The sequence below is a fragment of the Mustela putorius genome, unplaced genomic scaffold (assembly GCF_011764305.1).
Source record: "Mustela putorius furo isolate JIRA1106 unplaced genomic scaffold, ASM1176430v1.1 tig00537248_pilon_pilon_pilon, whole genome shotgun sequence".
Lineage (NCBI taxonomy): Eukaryota > Metazoa > Chordata > Mammalia > Carnivora > Mustelidae > Mustela > Mustela putorius.
In genome coordinates this window covers 6,395,836-6,419,077 of record NW_025422387.1, presented here as the reverse complement: position 1 = coordinate 6,419,077, position 23,242 = coordinate 6,395,836, and the positions used below count along the sequence as shown (strand labels likewise).

General features: G+C 46.9%; 1 protein-coding gene across 1 annotated transcript in view; it reads right to left on the bottom strand.

The window, feature by feature from the left end:
* CUX2 (cut like homeobox 2) overlaps positions 1-1,743 on the bottom strand; it is a 258,743-nt gene extending 257,000 nt beyond the window's left edge. Inside the window, exon 1 of the mRNA XM_045073569.1 lies at positions 1,467-1,743. Coding sequence (XP_044929504.1) covers positions 1,467-1,529 — 63 coding nt within the window. The 5' untranslated portion in view covers positions 1,530-1,743. The remainder of the gene's footprint in view (positions 1-1,466) is intronic.
* Positions 1,744-23,242: the final 21,499 nt, after the last annotated feature.

Below are 23,242 nucleotides of genomic sequence, written 5' to 3'. Positions count from 1 at the left end.
GGGGACGAGTGGGGGGTTAGAAAGGAGGGGGCTGGGAAGTGGCTAGGAGGAGGAGGGTATAGGAACCACTTATCAGAAGAAACTTAAGAAGATCTGCAGGCGGATTTTCAAAAAAGAAATAAGTGTGTCCCTTTTTATCTCCAGACTGATGCTCTCACTTCTTCTGCGAATGTCAAGGCCAAGGCAGGATGTTCTAATCGCCTGGTTCTCAGCAACACTTCCCCGCCCCTTGTTCCCACTGCATGCCGAGACTTTGCAAGACTCCAGGGTTTGGGAGGACTTGGCAGGAGCGTCCTGGGGCACCCCAGAAAGTACAGAGCCTAGAGCAGTACCTTCCGCGGGTGTTCTCTGAGATTCCACCCCCAGTCCCACCTCCTAGGGGATTAGCACAGAACACCCCCAAATCTAGGAGAGACATACAGACTTCCAGAGAAAGGTGGAGTGGAGAATAAAGCGCTGGTGTTTGGGAGGGAGTAGCCCTGGGGAAAGAGAGGGAAAGAGAAGAGAGAAAGAAGAAAAGAGGGGAGTGGCGGGAGGGAAAGCAGGAGGAAGAAGACTGCAGGGGAATCTCCCATTTAAAAGTTCCCATGGGCCCGAGAGCCGGGAGTCACCTGCTCTGCGCAGCTCCAGGCTCTCCACGGCCCCGGAGGCGGCAGCGCAAACTTGCGCGCGCCCCGGGCCCATCTCCACCGCCCGCCCCATTTGCACTTAAAAAGAGGGTGGAATGGGGGTAAAGGCAAGAAGCAAAGACGAACCCCGAGAACCCGGCCCGAGGAGAGGTCTGCCGGCGCAGGCGGCCAGTCCGGTGACGGTGGCAGCTGCGGCTGGGGCGGCAGCAGCGACGGCCCTTGGGTGGCGGCGCGTCTGGGCTGCGCAGCCAGGCAGGCGGCGGCGGCCGAGGTGCCGGCGGCCGGCGGGGCGCGGAGCCGCCTCCACGCCAACCCCAGCAGCCTCCTCCTCCTCCCTTCTCCTTCTCCTCCTCCTCCTCCACCTCCCTACCCACCAGCTCCCTCCCTCCCTCGCCTAAGCCCCAGCCGGCCGCGGACAGGCACGCGGCGCGCTCCGCGGCCTCCCCGGGCGCCGCGAAGTTGGGAGGCGCGCAAAGTGCAGCGCAAGGGGGGCTGCCGGGGGTCCCGCCGGCAGCCCCCTGCCCGGGACCGCAGCCTCTGCTTTCCCCGTGCCTCGCTCGGCCGTTCTCCCGCCGGCTTGCTCCCCGGGCCGAGGGCTCACTAGCGCTTCTCCATGGTCGCGGCGGCTAATCGATGATTGAACCGAACAAAGAGCAGCGGCGAGATCAATTCCTAATACCTATCGATGGGCAGCGGGCAGCCGAGCCCCAGCGAGCCCCAGCAGCCGCCGCCCGCCGCCCCGGGGCGCCCGCCCACCCTCCCGGGGACCTCCCCAATGCGCCCAGGGCGCGCCCTAGGGCTCCCCACGGCCGCGCGGCCGGCGCTGCCCGCACTAACCTGGAGTCGCCGTAGATCAAATCGCTTCCAATATTGAAACATCGATCCCACATTGGCGGCCATCTTGGGGGCTATTCGAGACGCACACACACAAGAGTTTGGCTTTTCTCAATGGCTGCACTCAATATCCGGGCTGGACTCCCCCCAGCCCCGGGGCCGCCGCCGGCCGCCCGGGCCCTGAGCGCCGCCGCCCGGGGCCCCTTGGGCGTCCCCCGGCCTCCTTCCACCCGCTGCCCCTCGGCGCCGCCGCGCCGCCGCCGCCGCCGGGCCCGGGAGTCGTGCGCCCCCCCGACCCCCGGAGGGCGCGGGCGGAGCGCGCCGGGCGGGGAGCTCGGCGCCCGCCCGGGGGAGGCGGCCGAGGATGGGGCGGGAGGGGAGGGTGGGGGGGAGGCAGCCTCTTCGAGAGGCGACGGCGCCGCCGCTGCCCTGCCTGCAGCCGGCTCCCGGGCCCGCGGAGCGCTCGCTGCATCTCCCCCCCAAGTCCGGGGTCGGTGTGCCGCGCGATTGCACTTGACTTTGGCTTTTTGCAAACTTATCAATACTGACGTAACGTGCTGATCAATGCAAAGGGAAGTTTGGGAGGGGGGGCTGCGGGAGGCCGGCAAGCGGAACGCCAACACCCCCCACTTCGCACCTGTCTACCCCCCCACCCCCTGCATTGCATACTTAAAAAAAAGTTAATAGTTTGCGATGATTTTTTTTTTTTCTTTTGCAATCAGAGGACACACAACACGTGCCTCGGGCTGCTACCGCTCCTCCGCCAGCTAAGCTTCGGATCGGAGGGTTGCAGCTCGCAGGTAGGGCCGCGTAGACTCGCGGGCCGGCGGGCGTGTGGGAGCCTGCCAGCGGGCCGGTGGAAGCCGCCCGGGGGCGCCACTGAGTCGTGGGAAATAGCACCACTGCCGCGCGCAGTTTCCAAGCCATTATATTGTTTTGCTTATTATTGGGGAGCGGCGCCTTAGTCAGAGATCAGGGTTCCTTGCAGGGCGAGGGGATGGGGGCGGGCTTCAGATCCTTCGCAATAGGAGTTCTTATAACTGTTATTATTTGGGGGTCTAGAGATAAAAGGCTCCTCATAACTTTAGAATGGGAGGCCCTTTTACTGTTTCGATGATTATTGGAAGGGATCCTTAGCCAAATCTCTGGAGCACTTTAACCCCCTCAGTGAGTTGGCTTTTATAATTTGCGTAGAATGGGTTAGCTTTTATTGTTATGATCTGTTGAGAGGGCCGTAGCCCTGCTATGGGGTCTTTAGGATTCTCAACAACTACAGAAATTTCTGCTATTGTTATCATCATTATTATCCGAGGGGCCTTCTAGCTGGGGACCTCAGGTCCTTTGCAGTATGAGGCTCCTTTATTACGACTGTCTTTTGGGAGAAAGTCTTTAGCCCAGCTCGAGGGAAGTTACCTCTTCTGCAATTTCTGACCTTGGACAATAGGGATGAGAGATAAATTTCTTCCTTTACATTTTTCCCTCTTTTTGCCTCTGTGCAAGCCAGAGGTTCCCAGTCCCCTCCCAACATCCCACCCCCAAGAGGATCTCAGACCCCCTAAATCCCTCCATCACTAACCCACTTATCCCACCCCCACTCTTGACCCTGGGGTCACGCTCCCTCTCTGGCAAGTCCCCTGCCAAATCCCACCCCACCCTCCTCCCTACTCCCCCCAAAAGAACGCTTCCTCCCTCTTTATCTGGTCAAAAGATTTGCTTTTATAGACAGCAAATGGAAATTATATTCTCTTTTTATGACCCAGCTTGGACTTCTGACATCACTCTTGGTCTGGGACAATAGATCAATACAGAAGGTTGTAAAAAAGATAAAGTTTAGAAGAGTTGTAAAGGAGAGAGAATCGTGATGGATATTTTTGATGATTTTCCAATATTTGTGTCTTGGAGCACGTGCTTCGAGGCAATTAAAGTTTTTAATGTAATGTAAATAATTGTTTCATAAATGCTTCAGAAGAAGGTGTGATCTTTCTGAGCAATCACTTGAGCTGTTTAAAAAATGTAATGTGATTTAAACAAGGATACAGTATTTCTGTTACCATCCCCATACATTTTCCATGAGGCCTGGGTAAATATATTAATGTACAATTTGAAAGACTCGTAAGACCAAAAGTACAGCATTCACCAAGATGTAATGAATTAGGCCTAGTTAGCAATTCCGAGTGGCCTGTTTCCTTGCCAGATTAAATTGCACGTGATGTGTGGTTTATCTCAGCTCTCGATAACTTCACGTTTAAATTACAGCTCTCATTCTGCAAAATGAATTTAGAGAAATTTCATAACTATCACATTGCAATTTTTTTTAAATGGCTACATTTTCTCCTGAGCATCTGTAAAGCTTGCAGTTTCCTTGTCTTTGAGTCTGTTTTTTAAAGACCTGTAATAGAAAATCTGGAGTGAGTGTGAAACCCTTCAAAGCAATTTTTAACAAACCAAGGTTTTGATGAAAGATAATTTTAAATTTATGTCTGACTTTGCAGTCATGGAATAAATTGACATTGTGTACCTCCTGATATGATGTACTGAGAAGGACACAGCATCATTTCTGTGATATTCCTGCCAAAAGTATATAACCTGAATCTAATTGTGAAGAAATATTAGACAAACCCAAGTGAAGGGGGAATTCTACAAAATAGCCTGTTTTCTTTAAAAATGTTGATGTCACATGAAACACATAGAAAGATGAAGGAACTATTCCAGATTAAAGAAGCAAAAGAGACTTGACAACCAATTAAAACATATGACCCAGGATTTTCTTTTACTGTATAGTGCATTAATTAGAGCCAATGAGAAATTTAGGATAAAGTCAATAGATTGCATAATGGCATTGTATCAATGTTAATTTCCTGGTTTTGATTATTGTATTGTGGCTATATAACAAAAGAGGCTTGTTTTTTAGAGAACAGAGTGAGATATTTAGGGGTAAAGGAACAGACCTCATCATGTCTGCAACTAACTCTCAAATAGTTCAGGCAAAAATAATATGCATGTATTTGTTTATATCTATCTACTAGAATGATACAGCAAATGTTGCAAAATGGTACACCTGAGGACTCTAGATGATGTGTACACAGCAATTTGTACCCTCCTTGCAGCATTTCTGGGAATTTAATATTATGTCAAAAGAAAAAGTTAAAAGAAAAAAATAAATTTATGTCTGACTTTTTTTCAGTTGTTAGGACTATTGGGCTTCAGAATAAAAATTCTGCATGGAACTTTTCTACTTTCCTGACTGACATAGGCTGCACCTTTGACCGAGCAGGAAATTGCCACAGCAAACATGCTTACTGAAGAGCAGCAAGAAAATCCAATAATTCAGATTGTTTTAAGTCTGTGATATTTTTAAATGACTTAATGCAGTGGGTCTCTGAAGAATTCTGACAATTTTAATGGTAGAAACTTGCAGTCCCACTGAGGAACGGGTTGCTACATAAATACTGAATGATCGTGTCTTTCTGCCTGGGCCGAAACATATTAGCTTTGCTTAGTGGCTTATTGCTTTATTCACAAAATAAATTTCAGCCATCTCTCCCCACCATATTCCAAGCGCATCGTGAGCCAGTGCCTTATTAGATGTGAGGGCTTATATTCCAAAGGCATCTGTTACCGTCTCAAGCTCAGCAATAATGAATTAAGCAGTTAAGTGTTTACCCCCAAACAGAGTTAGCTGGGGAAATGATATTATTATGGGTGGTCCTTAATGAAAGACGGTAAACCAGGAAACACTCTTTTTGTAATCAGCCTCAGATTTAAAAACTAAAGTACTAAAATATTAAATATTTTTGCGAAAATCTGTTTTTCATGTTCTTCATGCACACTCCCTGCCCAAACACAAACACACACGTGCAGATATAAAAATACTTAAGCAGGTTCCTTGTTGATTCCTGATTCTCAAAGACCAACTTATCAAGGTAAGTATTTTAAAAATTACAATGGAAAAGATGACACCCTCTCCCTGCCCCAGAGGAAGAAGAGTGTGGCTTGGAATAGACTACCCTGAAAGCAGAAGCAGACAGAGAGCTGAATCCTTTAGGAAATTCATAAACTGTGTAAGAATCCCAGGGAAGATAATGGCAGGTCCTTAGCCATGAACATAATGATATGCGAAATCCCCAGCATCAAAGCTGAAACAAAAGAAAATGTCCTTCGGTAGCTCTGTACTGCCCACCGCAGCTGCCAGGCAGGGAGAAAGACAGCTAGAGACCCCCAAATTTATCTGGAAGCATTAGACAGCCCTCCGAGTGGAGTAGGGGATATGGTACTGCCTGGCTGACACCTGCAGGGGTGTGGACTCCTGGACGTGGGCCCATGGTTAGGTCCCAGATCCAGAGGTTGGAGTGACCAACTCTGAAGACCAAACCACCAACTCCTTATGTGCAAACACAATGCTGTCAACCTCTACTATTACTAAGCACCTACTGGTTTTTGGATGCTTATAAGTAAATCTTTAGCATAATATATTGTTAGAAGCAAGACTCTGGAGTCAGACTGTCTGGATATGAATTCCAGCTCTGCCACTTACAAGCTCTGTGGCCTCGAGCAAGTGACTTTACCTCTTTGTGCCTCATTTTGCCAGGTGTACAATGGTGCTAATAATCGTACAAAAATGTTGAGGATTAAAAGAGTTAATTTCTGTGAAGCACTATGTAAATGTGCCATATCTAGTAGCTATCGTTGTTTGTGGTCTCACGATGCATGGGATAGCAATCTGCATTCCCAAACTGCAGGTGAAAAGAATAAGGTCCTGAGAGAGAAATGGTCAAATGATTGTGAAAGAGCAGAGCCAGGCCTGACACCTAGTTCACTCACATCAGGCCTGGGGCTCTTGAGCTTGCCCTGTCTCTTATGGGGAGGAAAAATGGGTGAAAAAGCGGATGGCCAGAAAGCAGAGCTGCAGTGTTACCCAAGTCCAATTCTCATTGACCAATCAGACTGGAGAGGACAACACAAGAGGGTCAGTCTCCCTTTGCCTGACTCCTGTTGGAGACTAGTTAAACCAGTGTATTTGTAATGTGCTGATTATGCTCCTTTTGTCCCTCCTTCCCCATTCACTCTACCCCTGCCCGGGGGCCCCAGGAAGCCAGCCTCTGTGGACTCTATCTCCCAGGCTCCCTTGTTCTCTGGCATCCAGATGGATTTGGCCAATGGGGGACCTGTTTGGTAGTAAGAAGGTGGGAAGAGGGAAAGGTTAGGGTATTTATTTCCCAGCTCCTTCCCTACCTCACTGCAGTTCTGACAGTGATGGGGTTCTCTTACAGACACAGTCCTGGTCAAGTTGTCTTTCTGCTCTCACTAGGCTCTCTCCCTCCCCACACCCTTTGAGATCTGAGGTGGAAATGTCTTCCTCCTCTTGTAAGCATCTGGGTGCTTCAACATTCTCCTGCCCACAATTCTGTAAATGGTCTCATTTACAAATCCTGGCTGAGTGTACCTTCTGGGACCCTGACCTACCACACAACACTATTCAATTATTAAGAAATGTTAATGTTATTTATATGTGTTGAAGTGATATCTAGGATATAAGACAAAATAAACATATCTAGGCTATAGGATATTAAGAAATAATCCCGGGGCGCCTGGGTGGCTCAGTGGGTTAAGCCTCTGCCTTCGGCTCAGGTCGTGATCTCAGGGTCCTGGGATCGAGTCCCGCATCGGGCTCTCTGCTCGGCAGGGAGCCTGCTTCCCTCCCTCTCTCTCTCTGCCTGCCTCTCCATCTACTTGTGATTTCTCTCTGTCAAATAAATAAATAAAATCTAAAAAAAAAAAAAAAAAAAAGAAATAATCCCATCTCTGCTTAAAGTGTGGTACTTAGGAAAAAGTTAAAGAAAACTCGATATCATATAGTTAACAGAATTAGTTCTAGAAAATGGGTTTAGAGGCCACTAATAATTTTCACATTATTATCTAAAATTTCTTATGATCACAAATACTTTATCATCAGAAATCTTTATTCTTTTGGGGTGGGAGGGAATCTGTTTTCTCCTGAGACCCTGACAGATAAACATACCACAGAATGCCATATCCATCTGAGATGTCCATGAAAGAAGAATGGACTAAATAGAGAGGCAGTCCATGAACATGGACTGTTCATGGGCTGAAAGACTTAATATGGTGAAGATGTCATTTCTGTCCGAATTAATCAATAAACTTAAGACCATTCCAATAAAAATCCCAATAAAGTGTTTCACAGAACAGGCCAAGCCCATCTTGAAATTCTTATGGAGATGCAAGGGCCAAGGTCAGGGCATTTAAAGAATAATAAAGTATAGGAACTTTTCCTATCAGATATTAAGACTAATTATAAAGCTATAATAATAAAAACAGTGAGGCAGAAGGACAAATAGACTCAGGGAACAAAATTAAAAGCCTAGGATAGGGGCGCCTGGGTGGCTCAGTGGGTTAAAGCCTCTGCCTTCGGCTTGGGTCATGATCCCAGGGTCCTGGGATCGAGCCCAACGTTGGGCTCTCTGCTCAGCGGGGAGCCTGCTTCTTCCTCTCTCTCTGCCTGCCTCTCTGCCTACTTGTGATCTTTCTCTGTCAAATAAATAAATAAAATATTTTTTAAAAAAATAAAAAATAAAAGCCTAGGATAGATTCATACAAGTACAGAATGGACTTACATCGCAGAGCTTGCCTTATAAACTAGTGGTGAAAAGACAACTTCATTTTCAATATGGTGCTGAACCAACTGACTACCCATATGGGAAAAAGAAAATAGAATCAGATCCCTACCTCACACCCTACACAAAAATCAAGCCCCAGGTAGAGGTGTCTGCATGCTACAGATTTAAGGAAACAAACCAAAAAAATGTTCCTTTTTTACCAACAGCACAAAACATTTTAACTGAAAACTATATCCTTATTAAAATGACTTGACTCTGCCATGTCTGGTTGTTTGTTCAAGCATCCTAACAGCTCTGCTCATGTAATAGCCCAGGGTCCCTTTCAGAGCTGTAGCTATAGCAGAACCAAGACTGATTTTCTTTGAGCATCCCCGGAATGAAACACCACTTGGCACTTGGCAGCTTCCAGGAGATTTAGAAACATTAGCTAATTAGAGTTTCTAGGACTCTGCTCTTCACTGGCACAGGCTCCTCTTCATGCACACAGCTTTGCTGAGCCCCTGAGAAGCTGGTCCCTGGGCAGGAACCTGCCTTCCAATTCTGCATCCCATTTTAGCAGTGGAGTGTGCAAACCAGACAGTGACCTAAGACCTCCCAAACAACCACCGCGGAACTGAGGGAACCCATTTGGCTCTCCATCTCTCCTAGGTCCCACATCTCTGGCACGAGTGTCCCCATTTGGCTTCATGCCCACTAGGGCACTGATTCCTCCATCGGCTCCCAAGACTGTGAGCTCCCAAGGACAGCCATGGGTCTTTCCTGTGCCCTGAGAAGAACTGAGCACCCCCACCAGCACTCCCACCCACCCACTTAAATAAAACTCCACAAATTGTACCCCTAAAACCTGATGAAGAGTGTAGACTGTTATTGCAGCTTTTCTTAAGGGGCAAGGTATGAAGCACTTAACATCTTAACAATCCTTTTTGCTTCTTCCCTGAAGTTCCCTTCATTAAAACAGCCACTCTAGTCTCTATTTGTAATTCCTCTCCCCTCAAATGTCTCGCCCACCTTCTCCCGCTCATCACTCATTCTTACTTGCTCAGTCTTCCCTGGTGCCTCCTCCCTTGTCCTCCATGTCTGCCCCTTCCCTCTCTCATTGCTCCTTCTTCACATCTGAGGTTCTCACATTTCATTTAGTCAGCAAAATAGGAAGCCAAACCAAAAAAAAAAAAAAAAAGAAAAAGAAAGAAAGAAAGAGAGATAGAGAGATGTGAATCGTTACAATTTTCATTTTGTCCCTGTGTTACTGCTGCACTGTCATCATCACGGTCATATTGATGCCTACTATGCACCAGGGACCTTTCTAACGTTCTCCCCAAATCTCACATCTATCATGGCTGTATCCATTCTGCCAGTGAGAACACTGAGCGTCAGGAAGACAGAATATCTTGTCCAAGTTCACTCAACAGGACAGTGGCTGAGCATGGTTTAGAAGCGCAGTGAGAAACTATGCACTTTTACAGTCCTGCTACAGAAGCCCTGACCCTAGCTTTAGCTTTTTCTGCTGGCCCTGCTCAGGGCAGGAGGGAGAGCAATGTAGGTACTTCTGGAAGATGCCATTCAGACAAAGCGTAGCTAATAGGGGTTGTTTCTGTCACCCCAGGAGCCAGTCCCTAAATTACCACTCTCTCAGCCTCCTTAAGCCTTCTGATTTCTCGGCTCTTAGGTTCCCCAAAACAAAAGAAGATCCACTGGTCCCCAAAGGACAGGAAAATAATAATGCTGCCATTTATGGCCTGCTTTCCCCAAGCTGGGCTCGCTCTGCCCATTATCTAATTTCCTCTTTGTAACAGCACTTGGAGGTAAGTATTGTCATTTCCTCCCCTTAATAGCTGAGGAAACAAAGGTTCAGAGATGGTAAGTGACTTGCCCAAGGTCATCCAGCCTGTAAGCAACTGAGCTGGGGGTCAAATCCTGTTCTGTTTGATGTCAAGGTTGAGGTTCTCAACCCTGAATACCACCCCCTTCCCTTTCTCAGCTGCCTGTAAATCTCTGTGGGGCTTTGAACTCACTTTGAATTTTTTTTTTTTTTAAGATTTTATTTATTTATTTGACAGACAGAGATCACAAGTAGGCAGAGAGGCAGGCAGAGAGAGAGGAGGAAGCAGGCTCCCTGCTGAGCAGAGAGCCCGATGTGGGACTCGATCCCAGGACCCTGAGATCATGACCTGAGCCGAAGGCAGCGGCTTAACCCACTGAGCCACCCTCACTTTGAATTTTTTAATTCAATTCCCAGCTGGCGAGGGGCTCAGCCTGGGTTGAAATTCAGAGCCTTCCCTTAAACTCACAGTCTCCAGCCTCTCTCCAGAGCTCAGGGGGCCCAGGATGAAGATTCTGGAAGCTCTCCTTTGAGGTTGGGTCCCCATCCCTTCAACCCCAGAAACCTCTGTGAACCCCTCAGTGCCTGGGGGAGCAAAGCCTCCCCTCCACTTCAAATGCTCCATGATCCAGGAAGCAAATCTAACCCTCCTGCATGAGCCCTTCTGCTCCAAACCCTTGGGGTCCATCAGGATCTTTGGCAAATGTGCCAGGCATCGGGGGCCCTGTCCCAGACCCTGCCTGTGAAAACAGCATACGAGAGAGACTTTTAAATGATCCTCAGTACCTCAGGCCAGGGTCTAACCTGCCACCCATGTACCATCCCCCCTTTTGTGCACACACATATACACACCTGCTCTCACAGACATAGTTTGTATACACCCCTATGCACGCTCTCATGCATACACCTTTACATACACATGCGCACACACACCTGCATGCACACCACACATTCATTCGTGCACATTTGAACACAAGCCAGAAACATATTCTCTGGGACACACCTGTGTGCTCACACACAGACTTACACAGCCTGTGTGTGCCTGTGAATGAGCATACAGCGGTGATACATGCGCTTGTGTGCGCCCAGTGCTACCTTCCAGGGTGGGGCAGCAACGCCTCTGCTGGGGCCTCCTGGAGCCCGGCCTTTGGCAAAAGCCCCACCTGGTGGACACTTGGTGTATACGCCAACCCCACCTCCAAGCCAAGTGCCCTGGGACCACTGAGGCTCTGGTGAGTACCCAGGCTGGCTAGCAGGAAGAGATTGAACCCAAAGCTAGACTTCGGAGCACCCCTATTCCTTTAGAGTTGCCTTCTCTCCTCCTATTCCCTTCCCTGGGCAACAATTTCCCTGGCCAAAGTCAGGGAAAAGAACACTGGGTCCAGGAGAAGGAGCTTAAATCACTGCTCTGCCATGTGCTAGTTTCTCTCCCATGCCTCAGTATGCTCAATTATAAAATGAGGGTCCTCAAACAGGCATTTGGAAGAACTAAATGACATCATGGACACAAAATCAACTGCCGTGTATCTCAGCATTGGACAGCCTAGAATGAGTCTGAAGTCAGACCTGTTTTTTTTTGTTGTTTTTTTTTTTTTTAAAGATTTTATTTCTTTATTTGAGAGAGAGTGAGCTAGAGAGAACAAGTGGGGGAAGGAGCAGAGGGAAAGGGACAAGCAGACACCCCACCAAGCAGAGAACCTAAAACGAGGATCGATCCCAGGAGCCTGGGATCATGACCTGAGCCAAAAGCAGCCACTTACCCGACTAAATCATCCAGGAGTCCCTTGTTTTTTTTTTGTTTTTTTTTGTTTTTTAAGATTTTATTTATTTACCTGAGACAGGAAGAGAGAGAGAGTGAGCATGCACACAAGCACAGAAGCAGGGAAAGAAGGAGAGGGAGAAGCAGACTCCCCACTGAGCTGGGAGCCCCATGTGCGTCTTTATCCCAGCACCCCAGGATCATGACCCAAACGAAGGCAGATGGTTAACCAACTGAGCCACCCAGATGCCCCGGACCTGTGTTTAAATGGAGACCAGGGCTTAAACTTTCTTGGGTGTGGGCCCTTGGGCAAGTCACTCCATCCCTTGAGTGGGCTTCATTAACTGTGAGGTGGGGGAAAGTCCCCAACAAGTGGTTGAAAGAAGGAAACAACGTCATGGACGCAAAACCCATTACTCTCTCCATTTCTCTCAGACCAAAGACAGGAATAGTTCAGCAGGGCTGGAATCGGAAGGACCCCGGTCCAAATTCTTTTTTTTTTTTTTTTAAGATTTTTAATTTTTATTTATTTGACAGAGAGAGATCACAAGTAGGCAGAGAGGCAGGCAGAGAGAGAAGAGGAAGCAGGCTCCCCGCTGAGCAGAAAGCCTGACACGGGACTCCATCCCAGGACAGTGAGACCATGACCTGAGCTGAAGGCAGAGGCTCAACCCACTGAGCCACCCAGGCGCCCCTTGGTTCAAATTCTTTTTTTTTTTTTTTTTTTTAAAGATTTTATTTATTTATTTGACAGAGAGAGTTCACAGTAGACAGATAGGCAGGCAGAGAGAGAGAGAGGGAAGCAGGCTCCCTGCTGAGCAGAGATCCCGATGCGGGACTCGATCCCAGGATCCTGAGATCATGACCTGAGCCGAAGGCAGCGGCTTAACCCACTGAGCCACCCAGGCGCCCCTTGGTTCAAATTCTTAATCAAATCGTGATTCTGCCACTTTTGAGATGTGACCTTGAGCAAGTCACTCCCCTTGTCCAACCTGTTTCCCCATATGCACAGTGGTACCTCTTAATGTTGTGGTGAGAATTAACCAGATAATGCATGCAAAGAGCCTGACATCAGTAAGCATTCCATAAATGCAGACTGCCACTGTCCGCAGTGAGGTTTGGGGGAAACAAGTGATATCTGGAGGCCTGGGTGATAGATGACCCTCAGGAGCTCCATATAATATCTGTATGTTTAGAACTAACTATAATTTAATCACCATGTGCCAGGTGCTGTACTAAGCCTTTTCTAGGAATTAAATGATTTAATGTCACAACAACTCCATTAAGTAGGCATTATTATGCTTCTCATTTTACAGATGAGGACAGTGAGGCACAAAACTTGCCCAGGGCCACAGAGTCAGAGAGCGGATTAAGATCCAAGCAGAGTCCTCTGGATTTCTCCTGTTCCCTAATCCTACAGAGCTGTCCTATCAGCTCTGACCTCCCAGCCTCTCCTAAGAGAGGGAAACTTCCCCAGAGGCTGAAGTCTGCTTTTCGAGGGCAGGTGCTCCCCAGCAAGTCCCCCAGAGTCCCACTCTTCCTCCCAATCCCAAGGGAGGAAAATGTCCGTGTTCGAGATGTGTATCCTGGAGGGCTATGGAATTACGATAATCTTGGGGAGGCGATAAATGCAATGGAAATAAAGCTAACTAAAGAGACTGTGCTAATCATGGGAGCCTGTGTCAGAAAACTTGCATCTGCTGGAGGTTGCTAAGAGGCATGAAGGTGGAAGGAACCTGGCTGGCGAGGCTTCGTCCCATTGCTGAAGCATCACCACAGAGTGGAGGGACAGATGGTGGCTCAGACAAGAGACGAATGTAGAAGAGAGATTAGGTACAGGAAACTGGGTGCTCCACATTTTATTTAAAAGTCAGTTGCTGGGCACTGGCTGCCTGATGATGCCAGCTCAAGGGAGACACTTTCGGATGTGGCATGGCGTTCGGCAGAAGCCTTGACTCCAGGCTTTTTTGTCTGAACCCTGAACCTCTGGCTCCCTGGCTGTGTGGCTTACATCCAGGAGCTTTGCCTCTCAGGAGCTTGAGTCCGGCCACATGACCTGCTTCAGCTAACAGAACGAGGTGAAGCGTTGCTGTGCCAGTTTGAGCCTCCATCTCAAGATATGTTGTATGTTTATACCTGTCCTCTTGCATGGTTGCCTTTTACCATGGAAAGAATATGCCTGGGCTGGCCCAGGAGGATGCAAGAGTCAAGGGTAGGGAGGACCCTGATTTCCTGGATGACACATGGAAGACAGAAACCCTCACTCAGGAAAACCTGCTAAGGATTATCCCATGACTTCGAAACACACCTCTCATGCTGGACCACTGGGGCCTACTTATCACTGCAGCAAGTGGTCCTAGTGCTGTCCCACTGACAGGCCAGACCCTGCACCCCTTCCTGAGCCAGTTCTGTGGTTTCACCCAACCTGGATGCCATGTGGCTTTGTGCTCTCAGCCTGACCTAAGACTCTGAGCTCCCTGAAATCTGATGAGCCCCGCTATTAGGCCATCCAACTGCCCTGACAGGATCCACCTTGGCCCGCAAGTGAGGTTCCCTGGTGCTCTCTTCAGTGTTCTTGGTGGTCTCCACCCCTGGTTCTAGGTTCTGGGATCCTAGCAGGTTTTATACCTGAGCCACTCAGTCCCCATGCCATGTGGCCTTGGGCAACCCACCTAGATCCTCCCAAACCTCATTTTTCACATGTGAGAAAGGGGAGTGCTGCTTCCTTCCTGACTCCAGAGTGGGAGCATGAAGATCCCAACCGAAACATGTGAATCCTGTAAAAATAGCTAGAATGAGGTCCATCATTCAATGCTGACTCTTAAGGGGCATCACTGAGAGAAACAGAGAAGAATCCCACTTCTTTTGCCTCAACTTCCCCTTAGCCCTCACCCTATTTCTCTTCTTTGTTAAGTTTTAAATGTCAACTGTTTTTGGCAAGTTGGTGCTTCAAAAGGGACGACCAAGACGACCTCGTGTAAAGAGATTTCTTTCTAGAGCTCCATGTGACAGCCCCAGACATGTATTTCACAGAAGAGGATACTCAAATTGCCAACAAATACCCCAAAAGCTCAGCCTCCCTAGTTGTTAGGAAAAGCTCAGATTAATACCAAAATGTGATACCATTTTGCACTCATCAGATTGACCAAAATTTTAAAGCCAGATAATACTAAGTTATATCAAAAATGTTTGGGGCACCTGGGTGGCTCAGTGAGTTAAAGCCTCTGCCTTCGACTCAGGTCATGATCCCAGGGTCCTGGGATCAAGCCCCACATCGGGCTCTCTGCTCAGAGGGGAACCTGCTTCCCCCTCTCCCTCTGCCTGCCTCCCTGCCTGCTTGTGATCTCTGTCTGTCAAATAAATAAAATCTTAAAAAAAAAATGTAGAGCAACTGGAACCCTCATGTACTGCTGCTGGTGGGGGTGTAACTGGTACAACTACTTAGAAAAGAATCAGGCAGGCAGAATCTAGCGAAGTAGAAACCACGCATGCCGATTGCCCCAGCAATCGATTTCTAAGGATAAATTCACCAGGAATTCTTGTCCAAGTGTATCCAGCAGGATATAAATGATTTGTATCTTTCCATAAGATTGTTTACAAAAGATTGCCCATAATAGCAAAAGAACAAAACAAATAAACAAAAACAAAGGGGAAAAAAAGTAACAACCCAAATGCCCATCAATAGTAGGCTGGATAGAATAAATCGTACTGAATTCACACAATGGAAATCTATAAACGGAGGGAATAATGATTCAGAACCACACTATTCAACATGGACAATTCTCACAAATAGTGTGCTTAGCAAAGAAAACAGGTTACAGATTACAAACAGTACAATATTATCTATGTAAAATTTAAAAGCAGGTGACCCTATACTGTATATTGTTTAAGGATGCATTGTTTGACTTCATGACAAAAACCAGGGCTAAACCTGTTGTGTGCCACTTAGCATGTGGCCCTGGGAACATTTCATTTTTCTGAACTTGGGTTTCTTTGCAGGGCCACTGTGAGGGTCTTGAAATCATGTAGTGAATATACCTGGTGCGCAGTGAGTACACAGTAACTGTTGAAGATGACGGTTTGATTATTTGGGTAGGTTTCAATTTCCAAATGTCAGTTTTCTTAAGGCAAGGTGCCTTGGGGTTCCCAAAAATATGAGCATTGAGGAGGGCAAGAAAGAAGTGGCTACTGTCTTGGTGAGCGCTCCGTTTTGTAGTCAGTCCACACGCAAGAGGTAGTACCTGTGCTGAAAAAAGGTTCAGTCCCTGCCCACAGCACGCTCTAGACTAAGGCCTTTGATAACCCTCTACAGTCTCCCCCTCTCCCTTCTTCTTCCACAACAGACTAGGATGGTCAAATGCACTGAAATTAGTTGTTTTTCCTTGAGGGCAGGAAAGGCTTAACTATTAAACCCTGCTAGTGTGGTAAAGAATGAATGAAATATAAAACAGTTACATTTATTTATTAAAATGGTCTAAACATGCATAGTCTTCCATGTAAGTTCTCCTTTGCTACTGTATCAGGCACGGCTCTCCAGACACTGAACCAGTAGGAGATACACATAGTAAGAGATTTATTGCAAGGAACTGATTTATGCAGTTGTGGGGCTCAATAGCCAAGTCTGAAATCCTTGGGATTTCCATGACGAAGAACAGACTGGAAGTCTATGGTGAAGCTGCTGTCCATAGGAGGAAGTTTCTTTTCTTCAGGGAAATTTCAGTTCTGCTCCTAGGACCGCTTCAACTAATTGAATCGCCAGAGAAAAATCTCCCTTAAAGTCAACTGATTATAAACTTCAATCACATCTAGGACATACCCTTACAGCAACACCCAGACTAGTGGTGTGAGTAATGGGCACCCTCATTCAGCCGGGCTGACCCATCAAACTGACCTCACCTGAAAGCTTCTCAGCAGCGCCCTCAAGTTTGGTGCAGCTTAATGATCAGCTCATGTCAATGCGCTCATGTCAATTTCAGCTGAGCTGCCTCCCGTCTGCTTTTGTCTAGATGTCAGCTTGATCTTGCTCTTTCTACTCTGTCCATGAGTCTGACATCAAGGCCTCTAGAAGCTCTGGATCCACATCCTTACAGGGTCATGGCCAAAAATGAAAGGGAAGGGGCTGATCAGTCAAGGTTGGATCGTGGACGATAGGGTCTGTCGTCCAAGGGCAGTAGGTGGACAGCAAATGCACAGACACCATGCGGTGGCTGCGAGCTGGCAGCTGCTCAAGTGTGCAGGGCTCTGTATTTCCCGAAGTGTGGTCTATGACCTTCAGATATTTCTAGAGCATGCACAGGACATTCTATAACCTCAAATCCCACGGGGAGGAAGATGGCTATCTTTCAAGTGTCTCTCAGCCTTTCTGATCACTCCGAAGCCCACAGTTCACTGAGGGGCTAGAATGTCTATAATACCTCTGTCTCTGGAAAAAGAATCTCCCTTTTAAACAGAGAACATGTCTCTGGTTCAGCTCTTCTGGCAGCCAAGGCTTTAATTCATTACTTTACGTAATCTCAATGTATTTATTTACATGTAGCTATTTTCTATTTATGGCAGGAGATGCCAGATTTCCATTTAGAATGGTGATAGGAAGTTTCCTTTTACAAAGACATTTATTTAAGCAAAAAGTGAGCCAGGTTAGAGAAAAATATTAAGTAAATAATAATATAAGGCACATAGGTCCAGGAAAAATGGTGCATGTGGATGTGAAAGATTAAAGCGTTGTATTGGGTGATGGTCTTGGCTTTGACATTAGACATCCCAAGTCTAAATCTAGGCCATACTCACTATGTAAACTTGGGCAAGATGCTGAACTTAGCTGCGTCTCAGTTCTTCATCTGTAAAATGGCAATGATGATACTCATCGTCAAACTTCATAACCAGCTTTATCCAAACCCTGCGGGACCAGATGTATTTTGGAATTCAAATTCCCTCAGGTTTTCAGAATACCATATACTGTATATTATATGCAAGGTCTGGGAAACCCTATGTGGCCCAGTACATCAATATTTCTGCAGCAAAATGTATGATTGTCCACAGTAAGTGGGTTGTTGCTGTTGTTGTTGTTTTTTAACTCTACACATTGTACCAATCCTGGGCAGATTTTTGTCGCCAAATGCTTGCCACAAACTTGAAAATAAAAACTTTCCATATTCCAGAGTTTGGGGGCTTATTGATTATACATAAGGGCTATAAGCACGGACCAGCTTCATATAAAGTGGGCAGGGAGTCGACAAGACTAGTGAAATTTGAAATTGCCTTAGTCAAGCCCATGCAGGGAGGTGGCAGAAGGATCAGGGGGCAGCCAGGGGCCAGGAGGGAGCATTTAGGAAGAGAAGAGAGGCAATCAGCAAAATGTGCACCCGTCTCAGGAGAGATTATAAAGAGAAAATTACACAAGCTCTCCAAGACCTCTCTGATTTCTCCTTCCCCGTGGCCCAAATTCCTCCATTCCTTCTCCTCTTCCTCCTCCTTCTCTGCCTGGTGTTGCTCCTCTTCCTCCTCCTTCTCTGCCTGGTGTTGCTCCACTCATTTCCCTTGCTGGCGTCTGGCCTCAGAGTGGATATGTAATGAAGTTATAGTCAAGAGATGTGAGGTAAGGGCTGCTGAAGTGCTTCTAGGAAAAGTTCGTATGGACATTTCTGTCCCTAGATGTGATGTCTGGCGCAGGGGTAGCCATATTGGGGCCGTGATGGAAAGCAGGCTGAGGGTAGAGGCCACACAGAGGATGGCAGGGTAGAAAATTGATATCATGTAGCCACCGATCACACCAAAATTGGACCTAGCTACCTCTGTACTTCTTGTATGAGATAAAGAATGCCTATTATAATTTTAAACAGAGTTGCAGTTATCTGTTATTTATAGTGGAAGGGTATTATTTTGGTTATTAAAAGAAAGTCTAAATCTGGAAGATGAGAAAATGTGGGGAGTCTTAAGTTATAAGATTGTAATATAAACAAGATCGATTTTTTTTTAAAAGATTTTATTTATTTTTTTGACAGAGAGAGATCACAAGTAGGCAGAGGCAGGCAGAGAAAGAGAGAGGAGGAAGCAGGCTCCCTGCTGAGCAGAGAGCCCGATGCGGGACTCGATCCCAGGACCCCGAGATCATGACCTGAGCCGAAGGCAGTGGCTCAACCCACTGAGCCACCCAGGCGCCCCAACAAGATCGAATTTTAAAGACTTTAATACCAAATAGCATGATAGACAGGCAGGCAGGCAGACAGGCAGACAGGGGGTGTTCAGAAAGCTGGTGTGGGCTGGACTGGTAAGAAAATGGCTTTCATTAAGGAGGCTGGAAACTTCCTCAAACTTCACTAAAAATCTTCCTGGTTCCATTTCTGTATTCTCAGTGGGGGGGCAAATGATTCAGCTCAAGTCTAAGAGCACTTAAATTCCTTCCCGGGATCATAGATGTTCCTCTACCAGGAAAGAAAGCAAGGCTGTGTGGTTTGGGAAGATTCTGGGTAGACGCACAGCCTTAGCAGTGTTCTGAGCTTGTCTGGCCTTCAACGTGTGATTTTGAGAGTTGGAAACGAGAAGATTATAACTCAGAATGGCACGCGGGTGTGAAGCCGACTGCCTTGCCAGCTATTTGCCTGTATTTAAAACACATATGGGTGATATTTTTAAATATCTTTGCTGTGTGATTGAAAAACATTGCAGTTGCTACTTCGTGGACGTGGGTTTTTATGCAAACCCAGGGATGGAATGATGAGTGTATGTTGTACCTACGTGGGCTTTGCTGGAGAGAATGTAAGGACAGAATGGCACAGCCTGCATAAATGTCGGGCCGAGAATTGCGGCTGGGCCATTCAACATTTAACTTGGGTGTAGGGGCTCCTGGCAAAGCTCCTTGGTTTTCTTTGAGATCCTTCCCTCTGCACTCTTTCCAAGGGGTCTCAGTGGAAGTATTCACCCCAGCTCTGGGAATACACATATAACCCAGAGCTGGCCAGTGGAGTACTCCAGGCCCAGTGGTTGGGTGAGGGGCAAGCTCATGTCCCAAGGCAAGCCAATGAGACCAGTGGGAAAGAAGCACTTCCCTCCTTCTTATGTTGCTAAGCTGAGAGGAAGTATATTGGGAACTTCCCAAGGCCATCTCTGTCATCATCTGAGGAGAGCCTCCTGGGAATAAAATCAAGGCAGTGGAAAAGAAAGCCTGAGAGATGGAGAGAATCCTGGATCCAGCCATGCCTGAAATCTATGCCTGGGTCCTTTTTTTTAATTTTTATTTTCTTCACTTTAAAAAAAAAATTGTAGTGATTGTCAGAGGGGGAAGGAAGAGCAGAGAGGAGAAAAAGATGAAGAGGATTAAGAGAAACAAACTTTCGATTATAAAATAAGTCATGGGGATGAAAATACAGCATAGGCAGGGCGCCTGGGTGGCTTAGTGGGTTAAAGCATCTGCCCTCGGCTCAGGTCATGATCTCAGGGTCCTGGGATCGAGCCCCGCACTGGGCTCTCTGCTCTGCAGGGAGCCTGCTTCCTCCCCTCTCTCTCTTCCTGCCTTTCTGCCTACTTGTGATCTCTGTCAAATAAATAAATAAAATCTTTAAAAAGAAAAAAAAGTACAGCACAGGCAATATAGTCAATAACAACTCTGTGTGGTGAGAGATGGTAACTATACTTGCCGTGGTGAGCATTTTGTAACGTATATAAATTGCATACCTGAAACTAATATAATAATATAATATAATATAATATTATGTCAACTATACAGAAAATATTTGTGGTAAAATATATTTAACATGGGGCGCCTGGGTGGCTCAGTGGGTTAAAGCCTCTGCCTTCAGCTCGGGTAGTGATCCCGGGGTCCTGGGATCGAGCACGGTATTGGGCTCTCTGTTCGGCAGGGAGCCTGCTTCCTCCTCTCTCTCTCTATTTGTGGTCTCTGTCTGTCAAATAAAATAAATAAAATCTTTAAAATATATATATATATATATTTAACATAAAATGCCATTTTATTTTTTTAAAGGTTTTTATTTATTTGTCATAGAGAGAGAGCACAAGCTACAAGCAGGCAGAGGCAGAGAGAGAAGCAGACTTCTGCTGAGTGGAGGGTCCGATGCGGGACTCAATCCCAGGACACTGGGATCATGACCCGAGCCGAAGGCAGTGGCCCAACCAACTGAGCCACCCAGGCGTCCCATAAAATGCCATTTTAGGGGAGCCTGCGTGTCTCAGTCAATTTAGCGTCTACCTTCAGGTCAGATATGATCCAGGGTCCTGGGAGCAAATCCCAGTTGGGGCTCCCTCCTCAGCAGGGAAGTCTGCTTCTCCCTCTCCCTCCCTCTGCTTGTGATCTCTCACTCTCTCAAATAAATAAATATCTTTAAAAAAAAAAAGAATAACAACAAACCATAAAAAAGCCATTTTAACTGTTTCTAAGCATACAATTCAGTGGCATTAATTATATTCACAATGTTATGCAACTATCATCACTATCTATTTCCAAAAACTGTCACCCCCCCCAAACAGAAACTCTGTACCCATTAAGTAGGTACTCTCCATCTGACCCCAGGACTTTTAATTTAATGTTTTTAGAGTATAATATGCATACAGCAAAATTCTCCCTTTTCACTGTGGTTCTATGAGTACTGACAAACAAATACATTTAACTAGCACCATAATGGAGATGTAGTACAGTTCTAACCTCAGCTCCCAAATCCCACATTCTCCTGGTCATCTCCTCTCTGCTCTCCCCACAACTCAACCACCTGGCAACCACTGAAGTGCTTTCTGTGCCTAAAGTTTTGTCTTTTCCAGAATGGCATATAAATGAAATCGCACAGTCTGTGGCCTTGTGAGTTTGACTTCCTTCACTTAGCATAACGCATTTGAAGTTCTTCCATGTCATTGGTGTATCAGTAATCTGTTCCTTTATATTGCTAAGCAATAATAAAACATTGCATGACTGTACCTCAGTTTACCCTTTCACCAGTTGCAGGACGTTGGTTTACTCCTGTACTCTGAACTTCCCTTTCTCTTAAGCAGCTGGAGTTGGGTTTCTGTCACCTGCACCCAGCCAAAATGACCTAGACAATAAAAGGGGAGAAAGCAACTTCCCCTCTCAGAAATTACCTCTGTCATCTATAAAATGGGAGTGCATTGCTCACAATGGTTCTGAGTGTAACAGAAATCTTGACTCCAAATTGGTTGAAAGAGATGACTGTTATCTCCCATTCTGGGGAGTCTTGACATAGAACATATCACAAGGTGGCTAATTTAATGGCTCAACCCCAGAGGTTGGCACTTTCCAACTTTTTGTTCTGCAGTGAGTGCCTCAGGATTTCCTTCTCACCACGAAGCAAGTTCGCGGGAAGTTTTCTTCGAGGACCCCAGACGTGGCGCTCGGGAGCCCCACCCAGCAGGTTTCTCCTCACGTCTGAGTGGTCAGGACTGGGTCACGTGCCTGCCCTGATTCAGTACTTTAGGAAGGGATGGGACCACCTGACTTGCAGATGTGGGTGGGGGGGCACCCATAGTGCCTACCATCCCCAAGAACAGTGGCTCTGCTATCTTACCGGGTGTTGTGAGGGTCAAGGAGGGTATTAGTTCCTGACACCTATGAGATTTTGGACACATTACAATTCTCTTCTGCACTGAAAGGCAGTGTGGCGCTTCCAAACCTGAGACAATAAGGTGACATGGGCACAGGTGAGAAACACCAAAAATAACTTATTAGTTTGTTTAACTGGAAAGTTTAACAGTGCAGTGGACTCCTGGCACAGCCTAGAGGTTCAGTTTCAGACACTGTCATTCTCCTTCTCTGGGCTCTGATTTCTTCTGTGTTGGCCTCATCCTCAGGCAGACTATTCCCTCGGGTGGCAAAGATAGCTGCCCAGGGGTCCAACCTCCCAGGTCCTTATCCCCAGGGGAAAGAGAAAGTCTCCTCCCAAAGGTTCTGATGGAACCCAAAGTTTCCATCAGATATCCTGGGGAAGACTCTCATTAGTCTAGGTGAGATCACATGCTTATGTCTGAGCCAATCACCCCACTCTCCTAGATTGGGCCCAGATGACACACCCCATTTCTAAGCTGGGGCAGGGTGGTGGTGGAGGGTAAAGCCACAAGGACATAAGCTGATCAAAGGAAAACCAAAAGACTGCTTGCACAAGAAAGGGGAATGGCTTGTGGGCATAAGCAGCACTATTTTCTACAGTCGGAATTTTACTGATAGAGAAACTTACACCCAGAGAAGGTAAGACACTCAGTTTCACAACAGTGAATCCTAGCCATGAATTCTAGCTCCTGAAGGTCTAGCCATTACACCAACGGTCAGGGCATGCCACGAGGGTAGGTGGGCCTGTGGTTTCCTAATAGTGCCCACTCCAAGCTCTTTCACTCCCCATCCTCCTTCTCCAATGAGTCTCAACCACTTTTCTCACTTTGAGATTTGGTCTACTTTGCACCTGAACTGCAAATTGATTGCTGTGGGCTGAATTCTGTCCTCCACCATTCAATGTGGACGCCTTAACTCCTAATATCATGGTATTTGAAATGGTGTCTTTGGGAGATAATTAGGTTTAAATGAAGTCATGAGGGTAGGGCCCCCATGATGGAA